Raw genomic sequence first — 25,564 nt, forward strand, 5'->3', positions numbered from 1 at the left:
GATCCATTCTTTGTCCTTCTGTCCCCTGATCTGTGCCTTGGGAGTTGGGGGTGAGGGGGGATGACCTCTGGGAGCCTCATCACCCAGAGTCCTTTGCTCTCTGGCTTCTGGTTGGAGTTTGGCCAGTGGGAGGGGATCAGAAGATGGGAGGAGAGGGAGGCTGGGGTATTTAATTCTCCTGGCTCCCTCTCTGCCTGGCCATGGTTCCAGCAGTGCCAGTTTTCTCTACCAGTACAGCCAAGCCACTGGGTGGGGAGTGGAGAAACGGAACTCTCCCATGCTACAGCTCTCACCAGATGCAGGAACAGTACTTCCTCCACCTGCCCCTCCAGGTCTGGAGGTGGTAAGGATTTCATACTATTGCTAGACCCTGCACACCTCACCATTCCTTGTTAGTTTCTTAAACGTTACCCCTACTTCTGTAAATTTTCCTGTTATTAAATTATCTTTGGGTAAACACTGAGTGTACCTTCTGATTTCTGCTGGGACCTTGACTAATATATGCTTCTGCCAAGCACCTTCTCAGTTGATGTTGTTCTGCAATGACTGCCTGATAGATAATCCCAGGCTTTGAGCTTTAAAACAGTAAAGGTTTGGAGCGCCTGGATGGCTCAGTCAGCTAAGTATCTGACTCTATATTTCAGCTCAGGTCATGATTTCATGGTTCGTGGGACAGAGCCCCACATCCATGCTGACAGCATGGAGTCTACTTGGGATTCTCTCTCTCTCTCTCTCTCTCTCTCCCTCTCAAAATAAATAAATTACCTAACACACCTAGGCAGCTTCAAGAAACATGCAAAGACTCAGTTATTACCCATGTGGAATCCTTTGCTTTCTCATTACCTTTCTCTTATCCACAATTATTCTAGAATGAAATGTTTTTTATTTTTAAAAAAAATTTTTTTTTGTTATCTTTATACCCAATGTGGGGCTTGAACTAATGACCCCAAGATCAAGAGTCGCTTGCTCATCCAATTGAGCCAGCCAAGTGCCCCTAGAACAAAATTTCTATTTGCTGCCCAGTCAAAATCCATGCTAGTTCAGGTTCCACAGTTTGGTTTAGGTCAAGTAGAGAAAACACAATAGGGTCCACATCCCCATGATACCATCCCCAGTTAAAGACATACTCACTTGCCATTGTTAAATATAACGGTGCAGTTGGGCCAACAGTCATGGTTCACCAAGCCCAGGTTGGGGAAGATGCCCACACCCACTGCCTGCAGGCCTCTCTGGTCACTGAGTGTGAAGCCATTGCAGCTAATCTACTCAGAGGAAAAGATAAAAGAGTCGATTAACAGACATAGACCAAGGACAGAACACCATCTTGTCTGTTCAAAGTTCAAGAAAATAGAAGACTCAGTCTAATCCTGGAGATGCTTAGAGTCTGCAACAAAACAATTAATCTCTTGTTCTCTAGGTGACTTCAAAGGACCCTCAAGGTGAGCACCCTGGAAGAGTACTGTACTTGCCAAAAAACAAAGCCACCTTGGAAGCTTTTGGTAGCTGCATTCTAAAAAGGCCAAAGACGGAAACGTTGGTTCTGAGAAGTCTCCCTCTTTTCCTGTTTCTGGGTCTCACATGAGTTTTCCCCAGTATCTATTTTGGTTTTTCTCCATGACCTGCTCTGCCTTACTCTGTGTATGTGTGTGCATGCACATGCGCATGTGTGTGTGTGTGTGTGTGTGTGTGTGTGTGTGTGTGTGTGCATAGATACAGAGGGCTGTGTGCCTCCCCTGCTTCCTTTGCCTACCCACCCTCAACTCCTATAGCTGCTCATAAAATTGACATCTCTTTTTGATTGTTTTGGGTCTGGTGGATGGATATTTTTTACTCCTGTTCACAATTTTAAAATCTGTTGAGTGCAACACTTAACATATATCTTTGAATGCAAGACAAATCAAGTTGGTTACTAGTTATGTGGCACTCTATTGATTTCCTTTCCCCCCAAATCACTTATTCTTTATAGAAACAGATTCCAAATACCTTTTCTGAAAAAATGCATAAGAATAAATACAACCTAGAATATATTAACCACTGCACACAAACGTCTGCTATCTGCATAAATACGTATGTAAACATGTGCTACACTGTGCTCATGCATATGCATGCATGCACTCACGTGGCTATGTGTCATAGATATTGCAGGAATGTCCCTTTCTCCATTCAATCTCGTCAGTCATTCAGCAAATACATGAAGTCAAGCCTGTCAGTTCCACTAACAAGCTGTTACCTCGGGCAAATTTCCTTCTTCCCTGAGCCTCAGTTTTCCCATCTGTAGGTTGGACTAGATGATCTCTAAGAGTTCTTTCAGCTCTGCACTTTGGTGATTATGTGGTCCTGTGAATCCAGTCCCTGGACCACTTTAGTGATACCCAGGATCGGTCTGTGACACCCATTCACCCCAAGGCTATAGAGCATAACTGCTAAGAGTAAAAAATCTAGAATCACCTGCCAGACTGCTTCTAGTCCTTTCTTGGATACCAGCCCATTATCACTATGTGGGCTTTGGAGATAACATAGCCTCTCCAAGCCTAGGCTTCCTATTCTATAAAATTGGAGTGCTAAAAGCAATGATTTCAGCTTGTATTTAAAGATTGCATAAAATAAATATATGGAAAGCTATGATGGTTAATTTTATGGTTAATCTGGGCTGTAGTACCCAGATATTTAGTTAAACAGTATTCTGTATATAACATTTAAATTGGTAGACTAGGGGTGCCTGGGTGGCTCAGTCAGTTAAGTGTCCAACTTCGTCTTCATCTCAGGTCATGATCTCACAGCTCGTGAGTTCGAGCCCCACATCAGACTCTGTGCTGACAGTTCAGAGCCTGGAGCCTGCTTTGGATTCTGTGTCTCATCTCTCTCTGCCCCTCCCCTGCTAGCTCTCTCTCTCTTTCTCTCTCTCTCAAAAATAAATAAACATTAAAAAGTTAAAATCAATCAATCAATCAATCAATCAGTAGACTCTGAGTGAAGCAAACTAGCCTGCATAATAATGTATAGGTGGGCCTCATGCCATCAGCTGAAGCCCGTATTTTTTTTTACATTTTTAAAAAATATAATTTATGGTCAAGTTAGCTAACATACATTGTATACAGTGTGCTCTTGGTTTCGGGGGTAGATTCCCATGATTCATCGTTTACATACAACACCCAGTGCTCATCCCAACAAGTGCCCTCCTCAGTGCCCATCACCCATTTTACCCTCTCCCCAACTGCCCCATCAATCCTCAGTTTGTTTCTGTATTTAAGAGTCTCTCATGGGTTTACCTCCCTCTCTGTTTAAAACTATTTTTCCCCTTCCCTTCCCCCATAGTCTTCTATTAAGTTTCTCAAGTTCCACATATGAGTAAAAACATACAATATCTGTCTTTCTCTGACTTATTTCACTTAGCATAATACCCTCCAGTTCCATCCACATTGCTGCAAATGGCCAGATTTCATTCTTTCTCATTGCCAAGTAGTATTCCATTGTATATATAAACCACAGCTTTTTAAAAAATATTTTTTAATGTTTATTTATTTTTGAGACAATGTGAGAGACAGAGTGCAAGCAGCAGAGGGGCAGGCAGAGGGAGACACAGAATCTGAAGCAGGCTCCAGGCTCTGAGCTGTCAGCCCAGAGCCCAACATGGGGCTCGAACTCACGAACCATGAGATCATGACCTGAGCCAAAGTTGGACGTTTAACCGACTGAACCACCCAGGTGCCCCAAAACCACATCTTCTTTATCCATTTATAAGTTGATGGACATTTGGGCTCTTTCCATGATTTGGCTATTGTTGAAAGTGCTGCTATAAACATTGGGGTGCATGTGCCCCTATTAAACAGCACTCCTGTATCCTTTGGATAAATTCCTAGTAGTGCTGTTGCTGGGTCATAGGGTAGATCTATTTTTAATTTTTTGAGGTACCTCTACACTGTTTTCCAGAGCGGCTGCACCAGTTTGCATTCCCACCAACAGTGCAAGAGGGTTCCCGTTTCTCCACAATCTCACCAGCACCTGTTGTTTCTTGAGTTGTTAATTTTAGCCACTCTGACTGGTGTGAAGTATTTCCCTGATGATGAGTGATGTTGAGCATATTTTCATGTGTCTGTTGGCCATCTGGATGTCTTCTTTGGAAAAGTGTCTATTCATGTCTTCTGCCCATTTCTTCACTGGATTATTTGTTTTTCGTGTGTTGAGTTTAGTAAGCTCTTTATAGAATTTGGATACTAACCCTTTATCCAATATGTCATATGCAAATATCTTCTCCCATTCTGTCAGTTCCCTTTTAGTTTTGTTGATTGGTTCCTTCACTGTGCAGAAGTTTTTGTCTTGATGAGGTCCCAATCGTTCATTTTTGCTTTTATTCCCCTTGCCTTTGGAGATGTGTCGAGGAAGATGTTGCTGTGGCTGAGGTCAAAGAAGTTGTTGTTTGTTTTCTCCTCTAGGAGGAGATGGTTTCCTGTCTCACCTTTAGGTCTTTCATCCATTTTGAGTTTATTTTTGTGAATGGTGTAAGAAAGTGGTCCAGTTTCATTCCTCTGCATGTTGCTGTCCAGTTCTCTCAGCGCCATTAGCTAAAGAGACGTTTTTCCATTGGATATTCTTTCCTGCTTTGTCAAAGATTAGTTGGCCATATATTTGGGTCCAGTTCTGGGTTCTCTATTCTATCCCATTGGTCTGTATTATCTGTTTTTATGCCAATACCATACTGTCTTGATGATTACAGTTTTCTAATAGAGGCTAAAGTCCAGGATTGTGATGCCCCATGCTTTGAGTTTTTTTTTTTTTTTTCAACATTACTTTGGCTATTCAGAGCCTTTTGTGGTTCCATACAAATTTTAAGATTGTTTGTTCTAGCTTTGAGAAGAATGCCAGTGCAATTTTGATTGGGATTGCATTGAATGTGTAGACTGCTTTGGGTAATATTGACATTTTAACAATATTTATTCTTCCAATCCATGAGCAGGGAATGTTTTTCCATTTCTTTGTATCTTCTTCAATTTCCTTCATAAGTTTTCTATAGTTTTCAGCATACAGATCTTTTACATCTTTGGTTAGGTTTATTCCTAGGTATTTTATGGTTCTCAGTGCAATTGTAAATGGGATCGATTTCTTGATTTCTCTTTCTGTTGCTTCATTATTGATGTATAGAAATGCAACCGATTTCTGTACATTGATTTTGTATCCTGCAACTTTGCTGAATTCATGCATCAATTCTAGCAGTTTTTGGTGGAGTCTTTCAGGTTTTCCATGTAGAATATCATGTCATCTGCAAAAAGTGAAAGTTTGACTTCTTCTTTGCCAATCTGGATGCCTTTTATTTCACTTTGTTGTCTGATTGTTGAGGCTAGGACTTCCAACACTATGTTAAACAACAGTGGTGAGAGTGGACATCCCTGTCTGATCTCAGGGGCAAAGCTCTCAGTTTTTCCCCATTGAGGATGATTTTAGTTGTGGGCTTTTCATATATGGCTTTTATGAGGTTAAGGTATGTTACTCCTATCCCAATTTCTTTGAGGGTTTTTATTAAGAAAGGATGCTGTATTTTGTCAAATACTTTTTCTGCACCTATTGACAAGATGATATGGTTCTTTTCCTTTTTGAAGTTTATAACTGAACAAAGACTGACCTCCCCCAAACAAGAAAGGATTCTGCTAGCAGACTGCCTTTGGACTTGAACTGTAACTCTTCTCAGGCCCCCTGCCTGCCAGCTTACCAGCAGGTTTTGTATTTACTAAGTCTCCACTATCACAAGAGCCAATTTATTAAAATAAATCTCTTCTTCCTCCCTCCCTGCCTCCCTCTCTCCCTCTCTCTCCACACACACACACACACACACACACACACACACACATGCACACGCACTATTGGTTCTGTTTCTCTAGAGCGCTCTATCACAGAAGTTCTGGCACATGGTGAGGACAGGCGATGTAGAGTATGATCATGCTATTGTTGTTATTACAGTAACCTCCCCCCTTAGCCCACTCATCAGCACCACAGAAGGAAGACCCGCCAGTTGGAAGACATCTACCCCCAGAACCCAAGGCCTGAACCTGCTGATCCATGAAGCTCCTACCCCCATGCTTTGGCCTCTTATGGCTACAAGAGCTATGGTTTTGCTGCTCCAAGGCAGCTCTCTCCAAAAGTCCTTCCTCTTGTCTCCCTAATGTCCATAGCACACGACTCCAGGCTCTCCATTATCCTGCCTACCATACCTGGGAAAAGGAAGGATCTCATTTCCAGAGTGACTTGGGCAACAAGGGATGGTGATTGGGTCTTTGCTCTCAGTATAAACCAGAGAAAGTAGAAAGCACAGATAAATAAGAAGGTCAATTCCTATCTAAATCTACCATGCAGGGATAACCAACAGTTTGTGTGTGGGATGCCTGCTTCTGATAAGGTGGGAATGACTTTCTGGCAAGCAAGGCCAGAACAACAGAAATGGGATGAAAGTTCTTCACTTTGGGCCTCTGTCCCCTCTGGTCCTTCTCTCGGCCTCCCCTCCCCTGCTCCAGCCTGGTAGCCTCTGAATACTTCTTGGTTGACCAATCCCAGCTGCCACCTCCCACCCCCGCCACCTTATGGGGGATCATACCACGCCAAAGATGTGTGAGATGTACTGCATGCTGAACTGCTGGCTCTGGGGCGGCCAGTACTGTAAGAAAGTGTCCACGTCCACCCGCAGCTCCTTTTGCTCCTCCTCCCCGAAGTGCTCCACGTGGTTCTGCAGGTCATCCACAGCCACCAGGCAGCCCTCTGTGAGCCCAGTGCCCTCTCTCTCCACCCGCCACATGATGCGGGCCGCCAGCCTGTGGAGAGGGGCAGGGTTAGGGATGCCCCAGCACAGTCATTCATTCAACAAACACTTACTGAGCGCCTAATGCATGTCAGGCACAGGGCTGACCTACATATATGGAATTTCTTTTTATCATGGAGCCTTTATTTTATTTTATTCTTTTATTAATTTTTTTAATATGAAATTTACTGTCAAATTGGTTTCCATACAACACCCAGTGCTCATCCCAACAGGTGCTCTCCTCAATGCCCATCCCTCACTATCCCTTTTATAGTGGGGAGACCTTAGTTTAAAAAATAATAATTTAAACTAGCATTAAGTGCAACGCAAAGAATAAACTAGGGTAGAATAAAAACATAGTAGAGGGTGACTGGGGGAAGGGATGCCAAGGTGATTAGCGGAGGTGATACTGAGGATGATACTCAAGCTGAAAATGGAATGACTAGGAGCTGGCTCTGTGCAGATGGGAAGGAGCAGTGAGTACCTAGACCTTGAAGAAGGAATGGGCTTGGAATGATGGAGAAACAGCAGGAAGTCCAAGGTGGGTGGAGCATAGTGAGTAGGGAGTGGAGAACAAATAAAGATGGAGAGGTGGGCAGGAGCCAGGTCATGTGGGGTCTATGAGACCATGAAAAAGGCATCTGGGGACACTGAGGTATGGCATCCTGGGTCTCTCCTGATAATATGGCTAACTGAGATGAGCACTAGAGAAGGAGTCTAACAACCTGGGTTCAAATCCATTTCCACTTACTATGTGACCTTGGGCAATTCCCTGGACCTATCTAAGGGCCAGTAAAAGATGATAATACGTATCCCCTGACATAATATTTGGAAGACAAAGTGGTGTAACAGATGTCTACATGTGTGTGAACTTATCTGTAGTCTTAGTGATTAAAGAAAGAGGTGGGAAAGACAATCTGGGTGGGGAAACAGTATAAGAAAAGGCTCGGAGGCAGCTACAGGCTTGGCATATGCAGGAAGCAGGGAGGGGAGGGGGCTGGCCTGGATGAAGCAGAGGGCTCTGAAGGAGGAGGGGAGGCAAGGTGGGATAGGAGGGAGCCCTGGAGAGCACAGGGTGTGGAGTGTGAGACAGAAGGGTGAAGTTCATCTTGAGGACAGTGAGGGTTATCTATTTGGTAGCCTATGCCCACTAGATGAAGCCTATGACTGAGGGCATTTTGGCAACTCTCGGCTACTCATTGAATGCATGCTGGCCAAGCACCTGCAAGGGGGTGGGGGCCTAAGGCAGATCTTGTCCCTGAGGGACCTCCTTGGCAAATAACAGGCCCATTTCTCCTCTCGTTTGGGTCACAGAGTTATTTCTGAAAAGATGCCCTGCTGGCAATCCCAGGTGCCTGGGAACTGAGGTATCCCCACATGGAGCTCAGGACAGCACTGGAGAAAATAAGGCTCCAGTAGGGTGTCTGTTGCCTCCAAATATTAGGGAAATGGTCCCTAAGTGTCCATCAATGGATGAATGGATAAAGAAAATGTGGTGTGTGTGTGTGTGTGTGTGTAGATATATATATATACACATATATATACTGTATATATAATATATAAATATAATATATGATTATATAATATAAATATATATAATATACATGTGTATATAATATATATACAGTATATATATATGTATAAAATGGAATACTATTCAGTCATGAGAAAGGAGGAAATCCTTCCATTTAAGACAGCATGGATGGACTTTGAGGGCATTATGCTAAGTGAAACAAACCAGACACAGACAAAAACTGCATGGTATCAGTTATGTATGGCATCTTAAAAAAGAAAAGGAAAAAGTCAAACTCATAGAAACAGAGGAAAGTGGTTTCCAGGGTCTGGGTAGTGGGGGAAACAGGGAGAGGCTAGTTAAAGCACAAACTTTTAGCTAGGAGATAAATAAGGTCTGAGGATCTAATGTAAAACATAGTGACTACAGTTGACAACACTGTACTGTATAATTATAATCTGCTGAGAGAGTAGAACATAAAGGTTCTCACTTGGGGAAAAAAAGGATAAATATGTCAGGTGATAGGTATGTTAATTAACTAGATGGGAGGTGTCCTTTCACATTGTATACACACATCAAATCATCATTATGTACACCTTAAATATCTTATGATCTTATATGCCAATTGTACCTCAATAAAGCTGAAATTTTTAAAACATGAAAATAAAATAAAATTGCAAAAGAACATGTTTTTAAAGAAGCAGGATTTCAACAGGTGGAACTACGGGGATGGGGAGGCTGACTGAGCCATTTCATTTTGTAGTTTCCTAAAAATTACTAGGATATGATGATTCCATTCTGTACTTGAACTTCCCACCCTACCCACTGAAAATGGTCCCAACTTCACCTTCCCCATCTCCTCTGCTCTCCAACACCACCTCCCAAGCACTGACCTGCAGCCCTATCTTGTGGTGTTGGCCCTGAGATTCCTGGCCGCAGCCGCCCTGGGGATGCCACTAACTGTTGTGAATGTCTTTCGCGTATAATGAGTGCAGAGGGCTGTGTGCACAAGCCAAGGGACTAGTGGTCTATGGTTACTTGAAAAGCTCTGCATTTTATCTTGGTTTACCTGTCTGTTTTTTCCCTTTGTTCATTTGTTTTGTTTCTTAAATTCCACATGAGTGAAATCTGACTTATTCCACTTAGCATAATCCTCTCTAGCTCCATCCATTTTACTGGAAATGGCAAGATTTCACTTCTTGATGGCTGAGTAATATTCCATTGTGTATATATACCACATCTTCCTTGTCCATCCATCAGTCGATGGACACTTGAGCTGTTTCTGTAATTTGACTATTGCAGATATGCTGCTATATAACCACAGAGAACAAAGTGATGGTTACCAGAGTGGTGGGTGCATGAAATAGGTGATGGGATCAAGGGGCGCACTTGTGATGAGTGCCGGGTGATGTATGGGAATGTTGAATCACTGCATTGTACACCTGAAAATAATATTACACTGTATGTTAACTAATTAGAATTTAAATAAAACCTTTAAAAAAAAAGCTCTGCTTTTTTGTGTGTTTAATTCTGCTGGAATTAAATAGCTCAGCTGCTGTTGAGCTCTAGCTCATTTTGCCAAATCTTCAGATTTTTTTTTTCAAGAGAAACCAGAAATCCTAATTTTTTTAATGTGGAATTTTCCAATTTTTTTAAACATTGGCAGATCAAAAAAAATTTTTTTAAAGTTAAACACTAGGGAGCCATTGAGAACAGGTCTGCAGTCAAGTCTAGAGGGGTTGTGGACTAAAACCATGGCCACAGACACCCAGTTCTAGATGGGCTCCCACACCTAAAGGCAATGCACAGAGATGCCCCTATCCAGTCTCTCTGAGGCTCTACCCTGATCTGCACTCAGCCTGGCTTCCTTGGGCCTGGGAATGCTTGTCACTAACGCCTTCCCCACCTGACACTTGGGAATCCCAAACACTAGCCCCGGGGCCCAGCTCTGACCTGATGTTCTCATTGGGCACCTTCCCATATCTCTTGATGGCCGAACACTCGTTCTTGTGGTTCAGCCAAGCATCCTTCTGGCAGGTGCGGTCACAATAGTGGGCGAACTTGCACTGTCCACAGCGATGAAGCTTCTCCTGCCTCTTGAAGCAGGTATGGCACACAAAGTTAACAAGGCTGGGAATGAAGGGAGAAACAAGTGACTGGGGGTGGCACAGCAAACAGGGACTGCACTGGACATTGGACCCCAACGTGGGGACACTACTGCACGCTGCATATAAGCCTTTCAATTTAATTCTGCAAGTGTAGATTTAGACCCATATGCGGTAGGCACTGAGAATACATAACCTGCATGAGAAAGCTATGATAGCGGCCCCATGGGGTGTTCCTGGAACACACTGGAACAGACACTTGAGGAGCCCAGGAAGTCTTCCAGGCCAAAGGACTAGGTGGAAATTCCTTATGGTTCCCTCGCCAAAAGCCACAGGTCACTGGTACCATAGCACTCTGTGTGACATGACCCTCTTGTTCTTGAAAGGCAATGCCCCTTTCCCTTGAAGAATAAAACTCATAACTACCTACAATATGATGGGACGTGAAACATGATGTATTTTTTGCAAAATGGGGTCTGCGCATTCTGATGTATGTCACAGTTCCGTGTGTTTTGCAAGGGTAACAATTACAAGGTTACTGATGTCACGGAGGTTACCCGCTGTATTCTCCTGACTCAGAGAGAGAGAGTGGAAGTGACATGGAAGGTCATGCCTGCCCACTCAGTGGGAGAGGGAGAGATGAATAGGCAGATGAGGTTCCTTACCCCGTATTTCCCACCCCCCAGTGTTCCCAAGAGAGAGCTTCGTGTCTCCCAGGTTAGAGCCGTCTTTCAGGCAGAAAACAGCACAGGCTAGTATGATGGAAACCTAATACCAAGAGTGAGTGAAATCTGGCGTGATGCGCAATATCTCAGTATCTCTGCAATGTGGAGAAAAGAAACCCTGGCCACTGAAGCAGAAAAATGATGAAAACAAGCTCAGCAGTATGAGCAGAAACACTGAGCTCCCTGGGAAAAAATGGGTATGTGAACTCAGACTGGAGTTTACGGTCTAAAGAGGCATCTCAAAAGTATAGGAAAACAGGAGCTTTTGGAATCACAGAAGGCTAGGTCCTGAAGAAAGAACCTTCAATAGAACATACAAACACAGAAATCCCTGTGTCCATCCTTGACCTTGCACTTTTTAAGTTCCCATAGTGAAATAGAGTACACTGTTTCCAAGAACAGTTAATCCATTGTTGGCCAGTCCTAATTGTTGCAGATTTCCTCCTTGAGTTCAGCCTGAATTTGCCTTCCTGAGAAACATACTCCTATCATCGAATTCGGCTCTCTGGATCCTTGTCCAGTGGAACAGGCCTAGGTAGGTCAGTGATGCAAGAATCTGAAGACCGCTGCTGTGACTCCCTTTCATTCGCCCTCTCACTCCCAGCTCCTTCAACAGTCCTATTCCAGTCTCTGATGCGCCCACAGTGGGTCCCTGTAGCCGAAGGAAAGTGGGTGCAGCAGGGCAATCAAGCAAGATTCAGTGACCAATGCTAGGGCGCTGGGCTCAAGGAGACCAAAGGTCAGGCCCTGTGGCCCCAGGAGGGCATCAAGAAATGGAGAGAGGTAGAGAGCCAAACTGAGGGCACTGCTCAGGCTATTGCTGTAAGCTAGGTCCTGAGCTTCCTGGAGTCCAGTTTTCAGCCACTGGGTGGCCAAATCAACACACTGCTGTGTCCCCATCTGCTGTGAGGTGTGTTGCTAATAACTTGTTACTAATCATGAAATACTCATGGGCATGGAAGGTTAGTGGTTATAAGTTTAGAGCAGGTTCAAAGTTATCCCCCTAATAATGTCTTCCTCACTCCCATGCAATCCCTTAAGCTTTCCCAATGGGAGAGGAAGAGTAGAATTACACTAGCATATTTAGAATATGCTATATTTGCACAGAATCTGCAGCCCATCGTAGCTATACCACAGAGGGTATTCCCTGCTTGAGAAGGTCATTTGTCATGAGTGCTCCAGCAGAACAGAGCAGATAGGCTCATGCAGGACCCTGACCATTTAGTGGAATCTTCAAACCCCTAGAAATGGGGAGCTATGAATTTCTCCTATCTGCCTCAAGTCAAGATGGCATTCTCTGGCAGAAATGTGAAGTTCTTCAGCAGAGACTGAATTGCTGCAGAACCCAAGTAATTTGGATCCCAGTGAGGCTCCAAATCCTGTCTCCTGGCCACTCAAGGGTGGATATGGGTCACAGAGTTTTATAATTACAGGGCCAAGAACAGAGTATGGTATCCAGGTGTGGTGCTATAAATGCTTTCCTGCAAAAAACTCAGTTATTTGAGATAAAATTAAAAATCTAGTCACTGGTACGTCCCAGGTTTTCTCAAAGGCACACAGCCAAATCAGAGCTTCCCTCCATTTGTCCATATGATGCTACCTTTTTTAAATAGCTTGAAGTATGACTGACATACATATCCAAAATCTTTAATTTGGTAGACTCTGACATGTGCATATACTTGTGAAACCATCAACATGACCAAGACAGTGAACCTATCCACATTCCCCCAAATTTCCTCATGACATTGAATTTTTTAACCTGAAGTGGGGTCTTCACCTTTATGGTATTCCAAACGGTCAAAATCATTTTGAGCTTTCAGTTTTTCATCACTTATAACAGTATGCTAAGCCATGAGTCATCTCCAAGTCTGAGAGCATCTCTTAGTTTGGGATGGGGAAGGAGGAGCAGATTCTCGCATCTGGGGTATCAGGACTCAGACCAGGAATACAAACCCAAGGCAGGAAAGAAAGGGAAATGGTCTGGAGAGGGGAGAGTTAGAAGCAAGTGTGATCATGCAGGCTGCCATTTGTGACTTGTCACTTGGAACTCCATGCCTATCTGCCCTAGGGATGTCCATCAGGGAACAAACCCGCACTGGATTGCCCTAACATTTTATACCCAAACTGATATTTTTAGAACATTCAAGCATTATATTCTCATATTTTTATTTGTACACATATATTCACATTTGTATACATCTTTCGTGTTGAAACTGGAATTTACACCTACCAAATATTATGCATTGCAGTTCTCGCACCATTTCACAGTTTCACATTTTAAAGAGGACCACAAACTCCAGGTGGTCACCTAGAATGACAAAAGTTCTTCTGCTTTATCTTTATGAGCTCCACTTATTTCTTTCTTTTTTAAAATTAAAAAAAAATTAATATTTATTTTTGAGAGAGAGAGAGAGACAGAGCGTAAGTGGGGGCGGGGGGCAGACACACAGAATCCAAAGCAGGCTCCCGGCTCTGAGCTGTCAGCGCAGAGCCTGATGTAGGGCTTGAACCTATGAGCCATGAGATTATAACCTGAGCTGAAGTCAGACGCTTAACCAACTGAGCCATCTAGGCACCCCTGGGGTCTGCTTATTTCTAATACACTTAAACTTCAGGAAGAGATAATAGCATAGGGGTTGGAGACATGAGCTGTGGCCTTCATAAGCTCAAGCAATTGTGAATCTTAAGAAATTGTTCTTGCAACAAACATATAGTGTTTGGGAACATGTGTTAGGGGCCAACTGAGAGTCTCCCGGATTAGCTCCCAGGCAGAATACAATGTTTATTAAGGGTTATGTGATTTTAAAATGTGCCAGTTTGAAGTTTATGCCACGGCAATTGTTTAGAACTTAGATAAACACAGTTTTTCTTTTTTCCCAAGGAAGAGTATTTTATCCCTGACATTGTTTAGAATTACTGGTGCATGGTGATAATAAAAACAGAATCTTTTAGTCAGGTTTTTAAAAGTCAGTTCTGTTATTGTTTTTAAATTCTGTGCAGACAATGCCCCCTTACTGTCTGCTCCATGGTTGGACCTCTGGCATTGCCCTTCCCTTTGTCCACACTGCCTGTGAGGCTCAAATTTTCTTAGTCTGGCTCATAGAGGGACAATACATCTGTCCTGGAGCCTGCATCCAGGCCCCCATAAACTGACCTAACATACTTCTTAATGGAGCCTGATTATAGAATAATCAATCTGCCATGAACTATAGCTATATAATATGTCCATAAGAAATTCTAGTGGAAAGCCCCTCACATGTCCCAAGTCACTAACAACCATTTTGACAAGGAGAAGGCTGGAGACTAGAAGGACGATGAGGGTAGGTTTGAAGCAGAGCTGGGTTTCTCAAACTTCCGTGTGTACACACATCACCGGAGATCTTGTTAAAATTCAGGTTCCAATTCAGTAGGTCTGGAGTGGGGCCCAGGATTCTGCATTTCTCACAAATGCAGTCTAACAGTGTAAAGGCTTCACCCCAGACTGGATGATAGAGAGACCTCTCCAGTCACTATACAATCAATTATCAGTCCTTGAATCAATTCAGCTACCATCAATTCAATTCATCAGTTCAACATTTCACATCATCTTGTCTCATCAGAGTCTTTACACTTTTCTATAATAAACTTTTAATTACTTTTCATAAAAAGAAAATGTGGTCAATTTTGAATGATTCTTTTTCTTACAGTGAACTCATAGTGGGTTCCAAATGTTAGCCACCCAACTATGCAAACTATTTCCAAAGGCTTACACACCTGTTTTATAACCCATCCTACAATTTTGCTAGGGCCTGGAGGCAAGTTTTAAAGGCTAGTGAAAAAGCATCGGGACTTATCTCCTAACTTAGATCTCCTTAGGATGAGGCTGACCTTTCTCTCCATTACCTCACCTGCCAGTAAAGCTTAGCCATGAGGCTGGAACCAGGAAGGACGAGGGGGGTAGGTTTGAAGCAGAGCTGGGTTTCTCGAACTTCTGTGTGCACACACATCTCTAGAGATCTTGTCAAAATTCAGGTTCCAATTCAGTAGGTCTGGAGTGGGGCCCAGGATTCTGCATTTCTAACAAGCTCCTAGGTGATGCTGAGCTGTGACTTTGAGCAGCAAGAATGTAGAGATGAGAGAAAACCTGCTCCTTCTGGTGGGGTGTGCAAGGAAGTGTCAGGCAGGCAGAAAGGGGAAGTTTAATTAAAAAAAAAGAAAAGCCCATCTCTCTGGTCTCCATCTCCTTTAATAGTGGTGGGATGGGTATTACGGAAGGTCAGACCTGGAACCGGTCAGAGCTGGGTTCAACTCCGGATTCCAGTATCTACCTCAAGCAAGTACCCTAACCGCTCTGGGCCTTCATTTCCATACGTGAAAATGGGAATAATAATACCTAGATCCTGATGCCTTTTTAAAAAAATTTTTTAACATTTATTCATTTTTGAGAGACAGAGACAGAGCATGCATGGGGGAGGGGCAGAGAGAGAGGGAGAACAGAATCCAAAGCAGGTTCCAGACTCTGAGCTGTCAGCACAGAGCCCTACTTGGGGCTCCAAACCATGAACGGTGAGATCATGACCTGAGCCAAAGTCAGATGCTTAACTGACAGAGCCACCCAGGCGCCCCATAACAACACCTAGATCTTGATATCTTTTAGACAAATATTACTTTTTAATGAAACATGCTTACTATTTTTAAAAATTCAAGCAAGAAGGGGCGCCTGGGTGGCGCAGTCAGTTAAGCGTCCGACTTCAGCCGGGTCACGATCTCGCGGTCCGTGAGTTCGAGCCCCGCGTCGGGCTCTGGGCTGATGGCTCAGAGCCTGGAGCCTGTTTCCGATTCTGTGTCTCCCTCTCTCTCTGCCCCTCCCCCGTTCATGCTCTGTCTCTCTCTGTCCCAAAAATAAATAAACGTTGAAAAAAAAAAATTCAAGCAACAAGAAGATTACAAAGAAGTTCCCAAATCCCACCACTATCAGATTAAATGTAAAGTTAGCCAGCTCTGAGCCTGGCACAAGATAGTGCTCAGTAGACGACAGCTGGGTCCACCCGCCCATCTGTCACATGGGGAGGTTGGGCCAGGTGATCTCAGAGCTCCTGCTGTCCTCCAGCATCCACTAATTCTCAGGCAGCCACCAGCGAGAAAGACCTCCAGGCTAGCAGAGAACCCCTGTAGGAGGGGCAGGTAATTCTCTGACAGAAATACCTCCCCTCATTCTTACTAACCCCGATGAGAGAGAGAGAGAGAGAGAGAGAGAGAGAGAGAGAGAGAGAATCCAGAAGACAGGAAGTCCTAAAACCACTTTTGGGGTTGCAGGAGAAAGATGCTTCTTCTAGCCAGGCTTAGCCAGGCAGCCTTCAGGAAGTCCCATTTTTCCTCCTAGTCTCTTTCCCCAGTGCCCACAGAGGATGTTAACTCCCACCTACACAACCCCCTGCAATTTTCAAAGAGATGTTGTAAGCAATTCTCCTTTGTTAAACCTTCACAACAACCCTTAGGAGTAGTGATTACTACCCTCCTGGGGATATGAGGATCCTTATAGGGGTTCCTCATGTCTGCCACTGCGCCCAGCACAGAGGACAGAGGAAGTCCCCAAAGCCCACTTTTGGGCTCTGTCTGCAGCCCTGAGCGTTCTTTGCCCTGGCCAGCGGGTCCCCACTCACTCCTTGCTCTGCAGCCCTGCCCTGGGTCGTGTCACCTGTCAGAATCAAGAGGGCTAGAAGGGCAGCTGCTGCTCAACTCCTTATATGGAAATAACCAGTTGCTGGACAGATAAATGCCAAGAGAAGGCGCCTGCAAGGTGGACAAGCCGCCTAAAAACACAGCCAGAAAGGACTGAACCAACAGCTCTTGCTTTCTGTACTGCTTAAAGACTCTCAGCCTGCCAGGAGCTGTTCCCTCAAAAACCAAGGGGGATGTCCTAAAGAACATCCCACATTCCTCAAGTACCCAGAGGATTTTACAATATTTTAAATTCCTCTCTCCTTCCTTCCTTGTCCCTTCCACTCTACTTTCCTTTCACAAGTATTTATTGGGCATCCATTATGTGCTGTGCGTTGAACTTGGTAATACAGGGCCTTAAAGGTAAACAAGACACAAACCTTGCCTTTGAGTGGTCCCTAGGCTGAGCTGGGGCATAAACACATATAAGCAAGGTGAGGCATGCCATCTAGGAGTGCAGGTAACTCCTGCAGGGTTCGAGGGAAGCCTAACTCCCACTGAGGTGGGGGAGGCGAGGAATCTGGGAAGGCAATCATCTGTGAAGGGAGGAGGCACTGTTCTGACCCTCTAAAGATGGGCCGAGTTTGTACTCAGAGACCGTCAGTTTTTCCGTGGAGAGGCAATGGCTTGAGTCAAAGGCATCCATATAGGGGCACAGGTACATACAGGAGAGACGGGAGTAGCTATCTGACAAGATCATAGGATGCACCACACTGGGAAATGATGCTGGAACAATGACCGGAGGCGAGGGGACCTGGAATGCTACTCTCAGTAGTATGTCCTTATTCTGCAGGCAAAGGGGGAACCACTGAAGGCTCCTGCAGAGAAGAGACACCCACCCAGAGTTGGAAGGCTCATTTTCTTTTCCCCATGGCATCTACTTAATGTTGTTTTGAAATGGCTCATGTCAACCCCTGAGGGGCATCGCTGGATTCATGTTTGCACTATACAGACCTTAGCTTAAGAAGTTAAGGGGCGCCTGGGTGGCTTAGTCGGTTAAGCGGCCAACTTTGGCTCAGGTCATGATCTTGCGGTCTGTGAGTTCGAGTCCCGCGTCAGGCTCTGTGCTGACAGCTCAGAGCCTGGAGCCTGTTTCAGATTCTGTGTCTCCCTCTCTCTGACCCTCCCCCATTCATGCTCTGTCTCTCTCTGTCTCAAAAATAAATAAACGTTAAAAAAAAATTAAAAAAAAAAGAAGTTAGGTGATACTGCTTCCTTAGGTCAGATCTAGGTATTGCCTATTTTTTAACATCTCTTCTATATTCAAGTAGCAATTCTCGAGCTTTCCTCTGCCACAACTCATACGAAGAAGTTCACACTCCCAACTCAGACCTGTCTGCATTTCCAACACTATAGCTGTGACCACACCTCATTTCCCATGCTTAAAACACATCTTCAGATGCACATGACTGAAGATGAAATCACTGTGGGGACAACCTGGCATTTGATCTCATTTATATTTAAAAAGCAATTATTTGCAAACTTCTGCATTTAAGGATTAACTGCGTTTCATAAAATGTAGCAATACAACCTGTAACAGGGCATGTCACCACATCTTGCACCTGCAACTAAAAGTGTCAAACTAAAGACATTGCGAACCTGGTTGGCTCAGTTGGTATAGCATGTGACTTTTGAGCTCAGGGTTGTGAGTTCAAGCCCCACGTTGGGTACAGAGCTTACTTATAAAGACATAGTTTTAAATCTGCTATGGTTATCCGCAACATCGAGTGTAAATGTTTAACACTGTAAATTGAACAATAAACAGTGATTCATTCATTTCTGAACTAACTGTTCAGGAATTTCCCTAATCCTTCTATTAAATGATTTCCATTTATAGCATCATTTGCTCCCCCCACCCTCCCCCCACCAGCTGTTATCAGATTAAAGGCCACAGTGTGTTGGTTGTGTATGCCACACTAATCCTGCTGTTCCCACAAGCCCATATAGAATTACACTGGCTAAAAGCCCAGCTGTCTCCAGTGGACCTGAAGCTCGTAACTGGTCCAATTTTCAAAAAAAAACCTGGCTGGCATTAATTTCTCTTAAAGTACTCTACTTTTTCTTAGGTTCTTATCATTGTTTACTCCTACATATGTGTGCATATGTAGACATATGCACTTTCACCTAGACACTTTCAACTGCTTATACAGAATCACTTAGGAACCAGTCAAGTTTTTACTTAAAGAAATTTTTGTAAAAATCCACTATCCTTGCTCCTTCTTAACATTTTTTTTTTTGTGATGAATTGGATTAATAGGAAATTCATCTTATTGAATGTCAAGGTCCTAATCCCTGGAACCTGTGAATATGTTACACTACATGGCAAAAGGGACTTTACAGATGTAATTAAGGTTAAAGACCTTGAGAAGGGGAGATAATCCTGAAACATCCCGGGGGATCTAATGCAATTGCAAGGGTCCTTATAGGAAGGAGGCAGGAAGTCTCCTGTGTAATCACATGTATATTCCTGTTTTTTACCTAGGAGTCTCTGAATCTAACCATTCTCAGGTCCCAGAACCAGATTTTGATTGTTCTGAAACTGATGGATGAGTATCGTTTCCTTTATTAAGACTAAATATTATTAACTGGACTGACAAGGAAAGAAGAAATTAAGTCAGCGATGCCGGACCCACTTGGGGTGGGGGGCAGTGATAAATGGACAAGATCTCAGGAATCTTAGTCCTGCCCTATGGCTTGTCCATCCATGTATGACCTGGGATGGCCTGCCTGTCTCCTCACTAAGCCTCAGCTTCCTGATCTATAAGAGAGGACTGAATATATCCAATGGGTCTCAACCTTCTTTTGGGTTGAAAGTGATTTTGAAAGTGATGAAAGCTATAGACTTTCTCCCCAGAAATAAAAAGCACAGATGCACATCCACATAAACTTTGATCTTTCAAATATAGTTCTCTCCTTAGCTAAGGATCCATGGACCCAAAGCCTAGATGCACTCTAAATTCATAACGTCTGGGACTGTTAAAAAGGAACCATTTTTAACATTTTAGCATTTTTGGTTCCCGGAACTGCTCATGAGCACCATTCCCATGCCATGTCTTGTGTTTAATGCTAAAATAAAAAATGACCAGAATAAGCTCCATTTTATATTAGTCCAGCACCCCTCTGTTGCTGCACCGGAGTCCTTCACATGTACTGAAGAAATCATGAAACCCATAGAATCTCACGCTAGAAGAGATCTTCAGGGTCAAATAACCCAATCCCCCTCTACTGCCCAACTCCCCAAGGACCTCATCTCTGCCAGGTTGCCACCAGAAACTACAAAACCTTGGAAATAGCTTCCCATCTCCAGACAACACTGGTAGCCCTGGTCTCCCATTAGACAACAGAGGTTCTGTGTCAAGGGCCTAAAAGCTTACAGGTGACCCAGGAAAAGGTTTGGAATTCATCACACCTTCGAATAGTCCCCAAATTTTCTTAAAACAAAAAAAAAAGCAAAATGGAAATTAATAACAATTGTAATAGCAAAGTTATAAAAACCCATTCAGAAGTGGTAAGCAAAAACTACCTTTTGACATATTGTGAGGTGGAACCTCTAAAGGTAAAGGTATCCAGGGCCTACTTCATTCTTAAATGTCTTGAGCTCTAACTAGCACTTTCCCCACCACACATCCCATTTTGACCAGAAATAACTTCTGCTCAAGGTGCTTGGTTCTCACCCTTCTGTCAAGTACAAAAATAAAGTTTAGAACCCTCTGTCTTGCAAATGACAGTTTGTTATTTGCAGATGGCTTTTAGGAGAAGAAGTTCTCCAAAGTTATTGTAAAATATGCTTCAAATTCCTATCCTGGTCAAATCTGATTCTATTCCACATTGGCCATGAATCTATTTGTTTGTGGGTTTTGTTTGAAGACGGTGATGGTGATGGTGGCAATGGAATTGTACTCAGTGTGATAAATGGCGCCCCATGGACCTCAGTCTGTAGATCCACTGGGCTAACCAACTGATTTTATAGTTTGGAAAAGATGAATGTTCTACTTCAGAGAATTGGAAGGGTCCTTTCAAGACCAAACAGCGAAAAGATAAGGATTGAATCTTGCTGAAGGCCTGAGTCAGTCTTATGGCTAAAACCATTTATCTTCTCATTCCCCTTGACAGAAAATGAACTAAATAAGCTAAAAGTGAATAAATTCAATGAAATGAATGTGAATAAAATTCAATGAAAGTGAATAAATTCAATGACAATAAGTAACTGCATAAAAATAAACTAAAAAAAAAAGAAACTTAAAGCTTAGGCATAATTTTAATATATATATTATATATATAATATATATACACATATGATAGAAAAATGAATAGGTTTTAAAATAAAAGACATGAAAAATAAAGAAAGTCAAAAGTAACTGAGGACTAGAAAAGAGTTAAAATCAAAAGGGCTAATAAACCAAAATGATTCATAAGAATTCAAACAATTTAGAAGTTCTGAACATTAAGGAGTAATGAAACAAATGAGCTTTGTTTTATTAAGGAGTAATAAAACAAATGAGGAGTAATAAAACAAATAAACAAATAAAGTTTTAAAATGAGGGCATCAATAGAAAATAGACAAATCACAAAATAAGGATGTAATGATCAATAAACAGATTTTTTAAAAAAAATCTCACTTCCTTAATAAAAAAATTCAAAACAAAATAGTACTAAGTTTTTATAGGTGAAGTCGGAAAATACAAAAGTAAAAGTTAGTTTTCTGTGTTAGCCAGTGCTTGGATAAGGAGGCAAATGCTATAACCCTCGTGGAAAAAACTAGTATAATCCTCTTGGGGGGGAGGGTGATTTGGAAATCTATAGTAAAAGACTCAAAACTGTCTTTTCAATCCAAAATATACACTTCTAGGAGTTTATCTTTAATAAATAATCAGAGATGTACAGAGAGATCTATTAGGAAAACTGAAACAACTTTGACATCCAAGTTTGATGGCACTTGCTAATCTGATATATAACAGTCAAAAGGAATACTACGCAGTCATTAAACATTCCTTAGAATTTTTAAATGCTAAAATATTTGGCTCGGTCAGTTAAGCATCTGACTCTTGATTTTGGCTCAGGTCATGATCTCACAGTCTGTGGGTTTGAGTCCCATGTCGGACTCTGCACTAACAGCATGGAGCCTGCTTGGGATTCTCTCTCCCCCCCTCTTTCTGTCCCTCCCCTGCTCATGTACTTGCACTCTCTCAAAATAAATAAACTTTAAAAAAGTAAATTATATATTGTTTAATAATATGTACACATGTGGTAAGACTATTCCTCAAAAGGCAACGGAATAAATAACATAAAATTCAGGCTACTAGTTACCTTTGGGACAAGTTGGGGACAGGATAGGCGAAGATAGAGAAGATACAATAGAATCACATACTCTAGCTAAACAGGATGATGGTTTTATGGGTGTTCATTTCTTGTTATGCTTCATAACATATATAGGTACATACAAGTCATATATTGTTTGAAAGAATTTTCATTTAAACATTGTGTTCAACTAAAAATAAAATCTTTCCTCATATTTGTGTTTGGAGGGTAGGGCAGGAAGCCTGGCTTGCAATAACATGGATTAGGATGTATCTCTTCTATAGAATGATTAAAATGTGCCTCTTTTGTGGGTCACTCTCAGTCCTACCTCCCCCCTCAGGTTTCTCATCTACAGTGGCTGAGTCTCCCCAGGAGGCCACAATGGGAGGGCAGGATGGGCAAAGCTTTCCTCCCATGCCTTTCCAAGCTATCTTTGGTATACCCAAAGCGCAGCCCCTTCATGTTTGCAGTGACATACTTGGGAAAAATCACTTTTTAAAAGTATCTCTTTTAGATTTTTTTTTCAATCATCTTAAAGATCGTTTACCCCAATCATCCCAATTTTTATTACTGTAATAATAACATAACATTTTGCTAGCATTCTATCTGCAATGTTCACTAAAGTTGTTTTGTAATTATTACTTCTAATGAATGATGACTTATTTATACCAAGAAAACCATGTAAACATCAGTCAGAAAAAAAGTTGTAGGAGAACATGCAGCCATTAAATACTATGTTTATGAAGAGAGTACAGTCACCCAGAAGTACTTAAACTATGAAACGTAAAACATCATAGTTTCTGTAAGAAGATCCCAGCTGTGCAGTACAAATGAAACCTACCTTTTAAAATAAATGGTAAGGAAACAGACAAGGGTGTTTAGAGTTAGTATCTTTGTGTGAAGATACTAAAGATTTTTTTCTTCCTTAGTTTTCTTTTCATAATGGAAGGAAAACCCACTCAACTCCACTCTTAAAAGGGACACTAATTGGCTATATTAGCTTTTAGGGAACTAGAGGCACCAATGGAGGTATTCTATGCAAGGCAGTGTGGCGACTCAGTGGCGGCATCAAGATGAGTGTTCCAAGTTTCTGTTTTCTAACTTTTTTGTCTTTATTCTGAACCCGACTGACTCCTTTACCACACTCACCTCCATGCACGACACACATACAAGTAAATTAATAAAGCCAGACAGACTCCTGTTGAAGAGGTATAACTGTCTCCTCAGCCCCCTCACATTCCGCAGGTGGCAGTCAGCCACATACTCCATTCACTGCCCTCTCACTGCAGGTCCTGGTAGGCAGGGAGAAACGAAGATCTGAACGCTAATTGAATTATCTCTGAAAAGCAGTGCCCGTTCCCAGGATGGTCTATACAGCGAGCCAACCACAAAGCCTAGATATCAGAGGCCATCTTGATTCAGATCACATCAATGTCAGGCAGGTCACCCAGCCTTAGGTGGAGGGAACATTGTCATAGTTTAATCACTGGGCAGGTTTTGTTTTGTTTTGTTTTGAAATAAAGATTTAATACTAATTTAAAAGTTTGGTCAAGTATAGACATGGTTGTGGGGAAATGGGAATGTAAATTTAACAGAGCCACTTTGGAGGCCTATTAAAATAGAAACAGCACACTGTGGAACAATTCCCCTTCTAGCCATATATCCTTGAGAATAATCACACATGTGTGCAAGTGGACATGGTCTAGGATTTTATTTGCAGAAATGTTTGTTTTTGTGAAAAGCTAGAAACCACTGAATGTCTCTCATTAGGGAAGTGGATAAATAAGTTTTCATATATTTATTGGGTAGAATATCCACAGCAGTTGTAATTGGTGATCCACATAGCATATGGATCAACACGGATAGATCTACATGGGGGTAAAAGAAACAGATCTTTGAGGATTTAAAAGAATTATCTGTAGACTTATAGTTCCCATGAGGGTAGATATCAAAAACATGTTCAGTGAAGACAGCAAGTTCTAGAATGACATCTGAAGTATGATACCGCTTCTATTAAAAAAAAGAAAAAGACAAACTACAGTGCTACATTCTTGATAAATGAAGATATACGTATGAACTGGTACAAGAACATTCTAGAAGGAAGCACATTAAAATCATAACAAGTATTATCTCTGAGGAAAGACAGGAGATTGGGATTGGGAGTAGGAACGGTAAAAAGGGATTTCGGTTTCATGGTGATATTCTAATGTTCCAAATGTAAATGGATTGTAATGTTTACAATTACTTTTTAAAAGTCTCAGCAATTACTTTACGCTGTAATATATTTATTATACTCAAGAAGCTAAAAACATGGAGCCTTTTGTAAGAAAATGTTTCCTATGGGGCACCTGGGTGGCTCAGTCGGTTGAGCATCTGACTCTTGGTTTCAGCTCTGGCCTATCTCACAGGTCATGTGTTCGAGCCCTGTGTCAAGCTCTGTGCTGGTAGTATGGAGACTGCTTGGGATCCTTTCTCTCCCTCTCTCTCTGCCTCTCCCCTTCTAAGTAAATAAATAAACTTAAAAAAAAAAAAAAAGAAAGAAAGAACGGACAAAAGAAAGAAAGAAAGAAAGGAAGGAAGAAAGAAAGATGTTTCCTATAGTACCACACCCACCTCTCCAGTGGGCTCCAGCACACCCACTCAGCCAAGTTCAATGGTATTGTGAGAAAGTACCCCAGCGCCCTGGCTCACCTTTACAACCCTCCTAGGGACCAGAGCAAATCACATTAGTGATGACTCTTTGCAGAAAAAGTTATTCCAGAAAACAGCTGTCAGAAGTGCCATTTTGCTAAAAATGATCAAATGGCTTCTATCCCTTTCCCTGAAGATTTTGAGAGCAAAGTGTTTTAGAGTTTGGCACCGGCCAAACCAACAGAGAAAAGAAGGCAACACCCCACATTTCATACCTGTCAAAAACCACTGCGGAATAAGCCCGCTCGGCGAAGATGACATCCGCAGCCCAGAACTCCTTAGTGGCCTTCAGACCCCTGCCTTTGCCCTCAGAAGTGAAGACCTCCACGTTCTCCATTCTCCCTATTGTCATTTCAGAGTCTTTCAGGCAGCTCGGCAGATATTTAACACGGAGCCAAGTCCCCTGTCATTGCTATTTCAGCACCTTCAGCATCCCAAAGAGCAAGCCTATAAATGGACAAGCACCTCCCCTTCCCTACCCCCTCTCAGCAATGGGGCCCTCACCTCCCCCTCTCCCACGCTTCCTGGAGGTGGGAATGGGGCAGGCAAGAGAACGGTGATCCGAGAAGGGTCACGTTCATCACCAGCAAAGCTGGCAAAGCAGAAATGACCACGGGCTGGTGCACCTCTCGAATTGGACCTGAAAATTTTTGCAAAATTCCTTTGCAAGAAGCAGCTCAGTCCTGAATGGCGGTTGTGCTCAGCTTCAGTTGGAATAGGGAACACTTGGTCAGTGGGGTATTTTTAG

General features: G+C 42.6%; 1 protein-coding gene across 2 annotated transcripts in view; it reads right to left on the bottom strand.

The window, feature by feature from the left end:
• Positions 1 to 25,250, bottom strand: part of SMYD1 (SET and MYND domain containing 1) — a 44,491-nt gene extending 19,241 nt beyond the window's left edge. For both annotated transcript variants that reach the window (XM_025927294.2, XM_025927293.2), the window contains exons 1-4: positions 25,032 to 25,250; positions 10,251 to 10,427; positions 6,584 to 6,797; positions 1,132 to 1,262 (exon numbers count right to left, since the gene is read on the bottom strand). In XM_025927294.2, coding sequence (XP_025783079.1) covers positions 1,132 to 1,262; positions 6,584 to 6,797; positions 10,251 to 10,427; positions 25,032 to 25,168 — 659 coding nt within the window. In that variant the 5' untranslated portion in view covers positions 25,169 to 25,250. The remainder of the gene's footprint in view (positions 1 to 1,131; positions 1,263 to 6,583; positions 6,798 to 10,250; positions 10,428 to 25,031) is intronic.
• Positions 25,251 to 25,564: the final 314 nt, after the last annotated feature.

This window comes from Puma concolor, chromosome A3 (genome assembly GCF_028749965.1).
Source record: "Puma concolor isolate L17-30 chromosome A3, mPumCon1.1.hap2, whole genome shotgun sequence".
Lineage (NCBI taxonomy): Eukaryota > Metazoa > Chordata > Mammalia > Carnivora > Felidae > Puma > Puma concolor.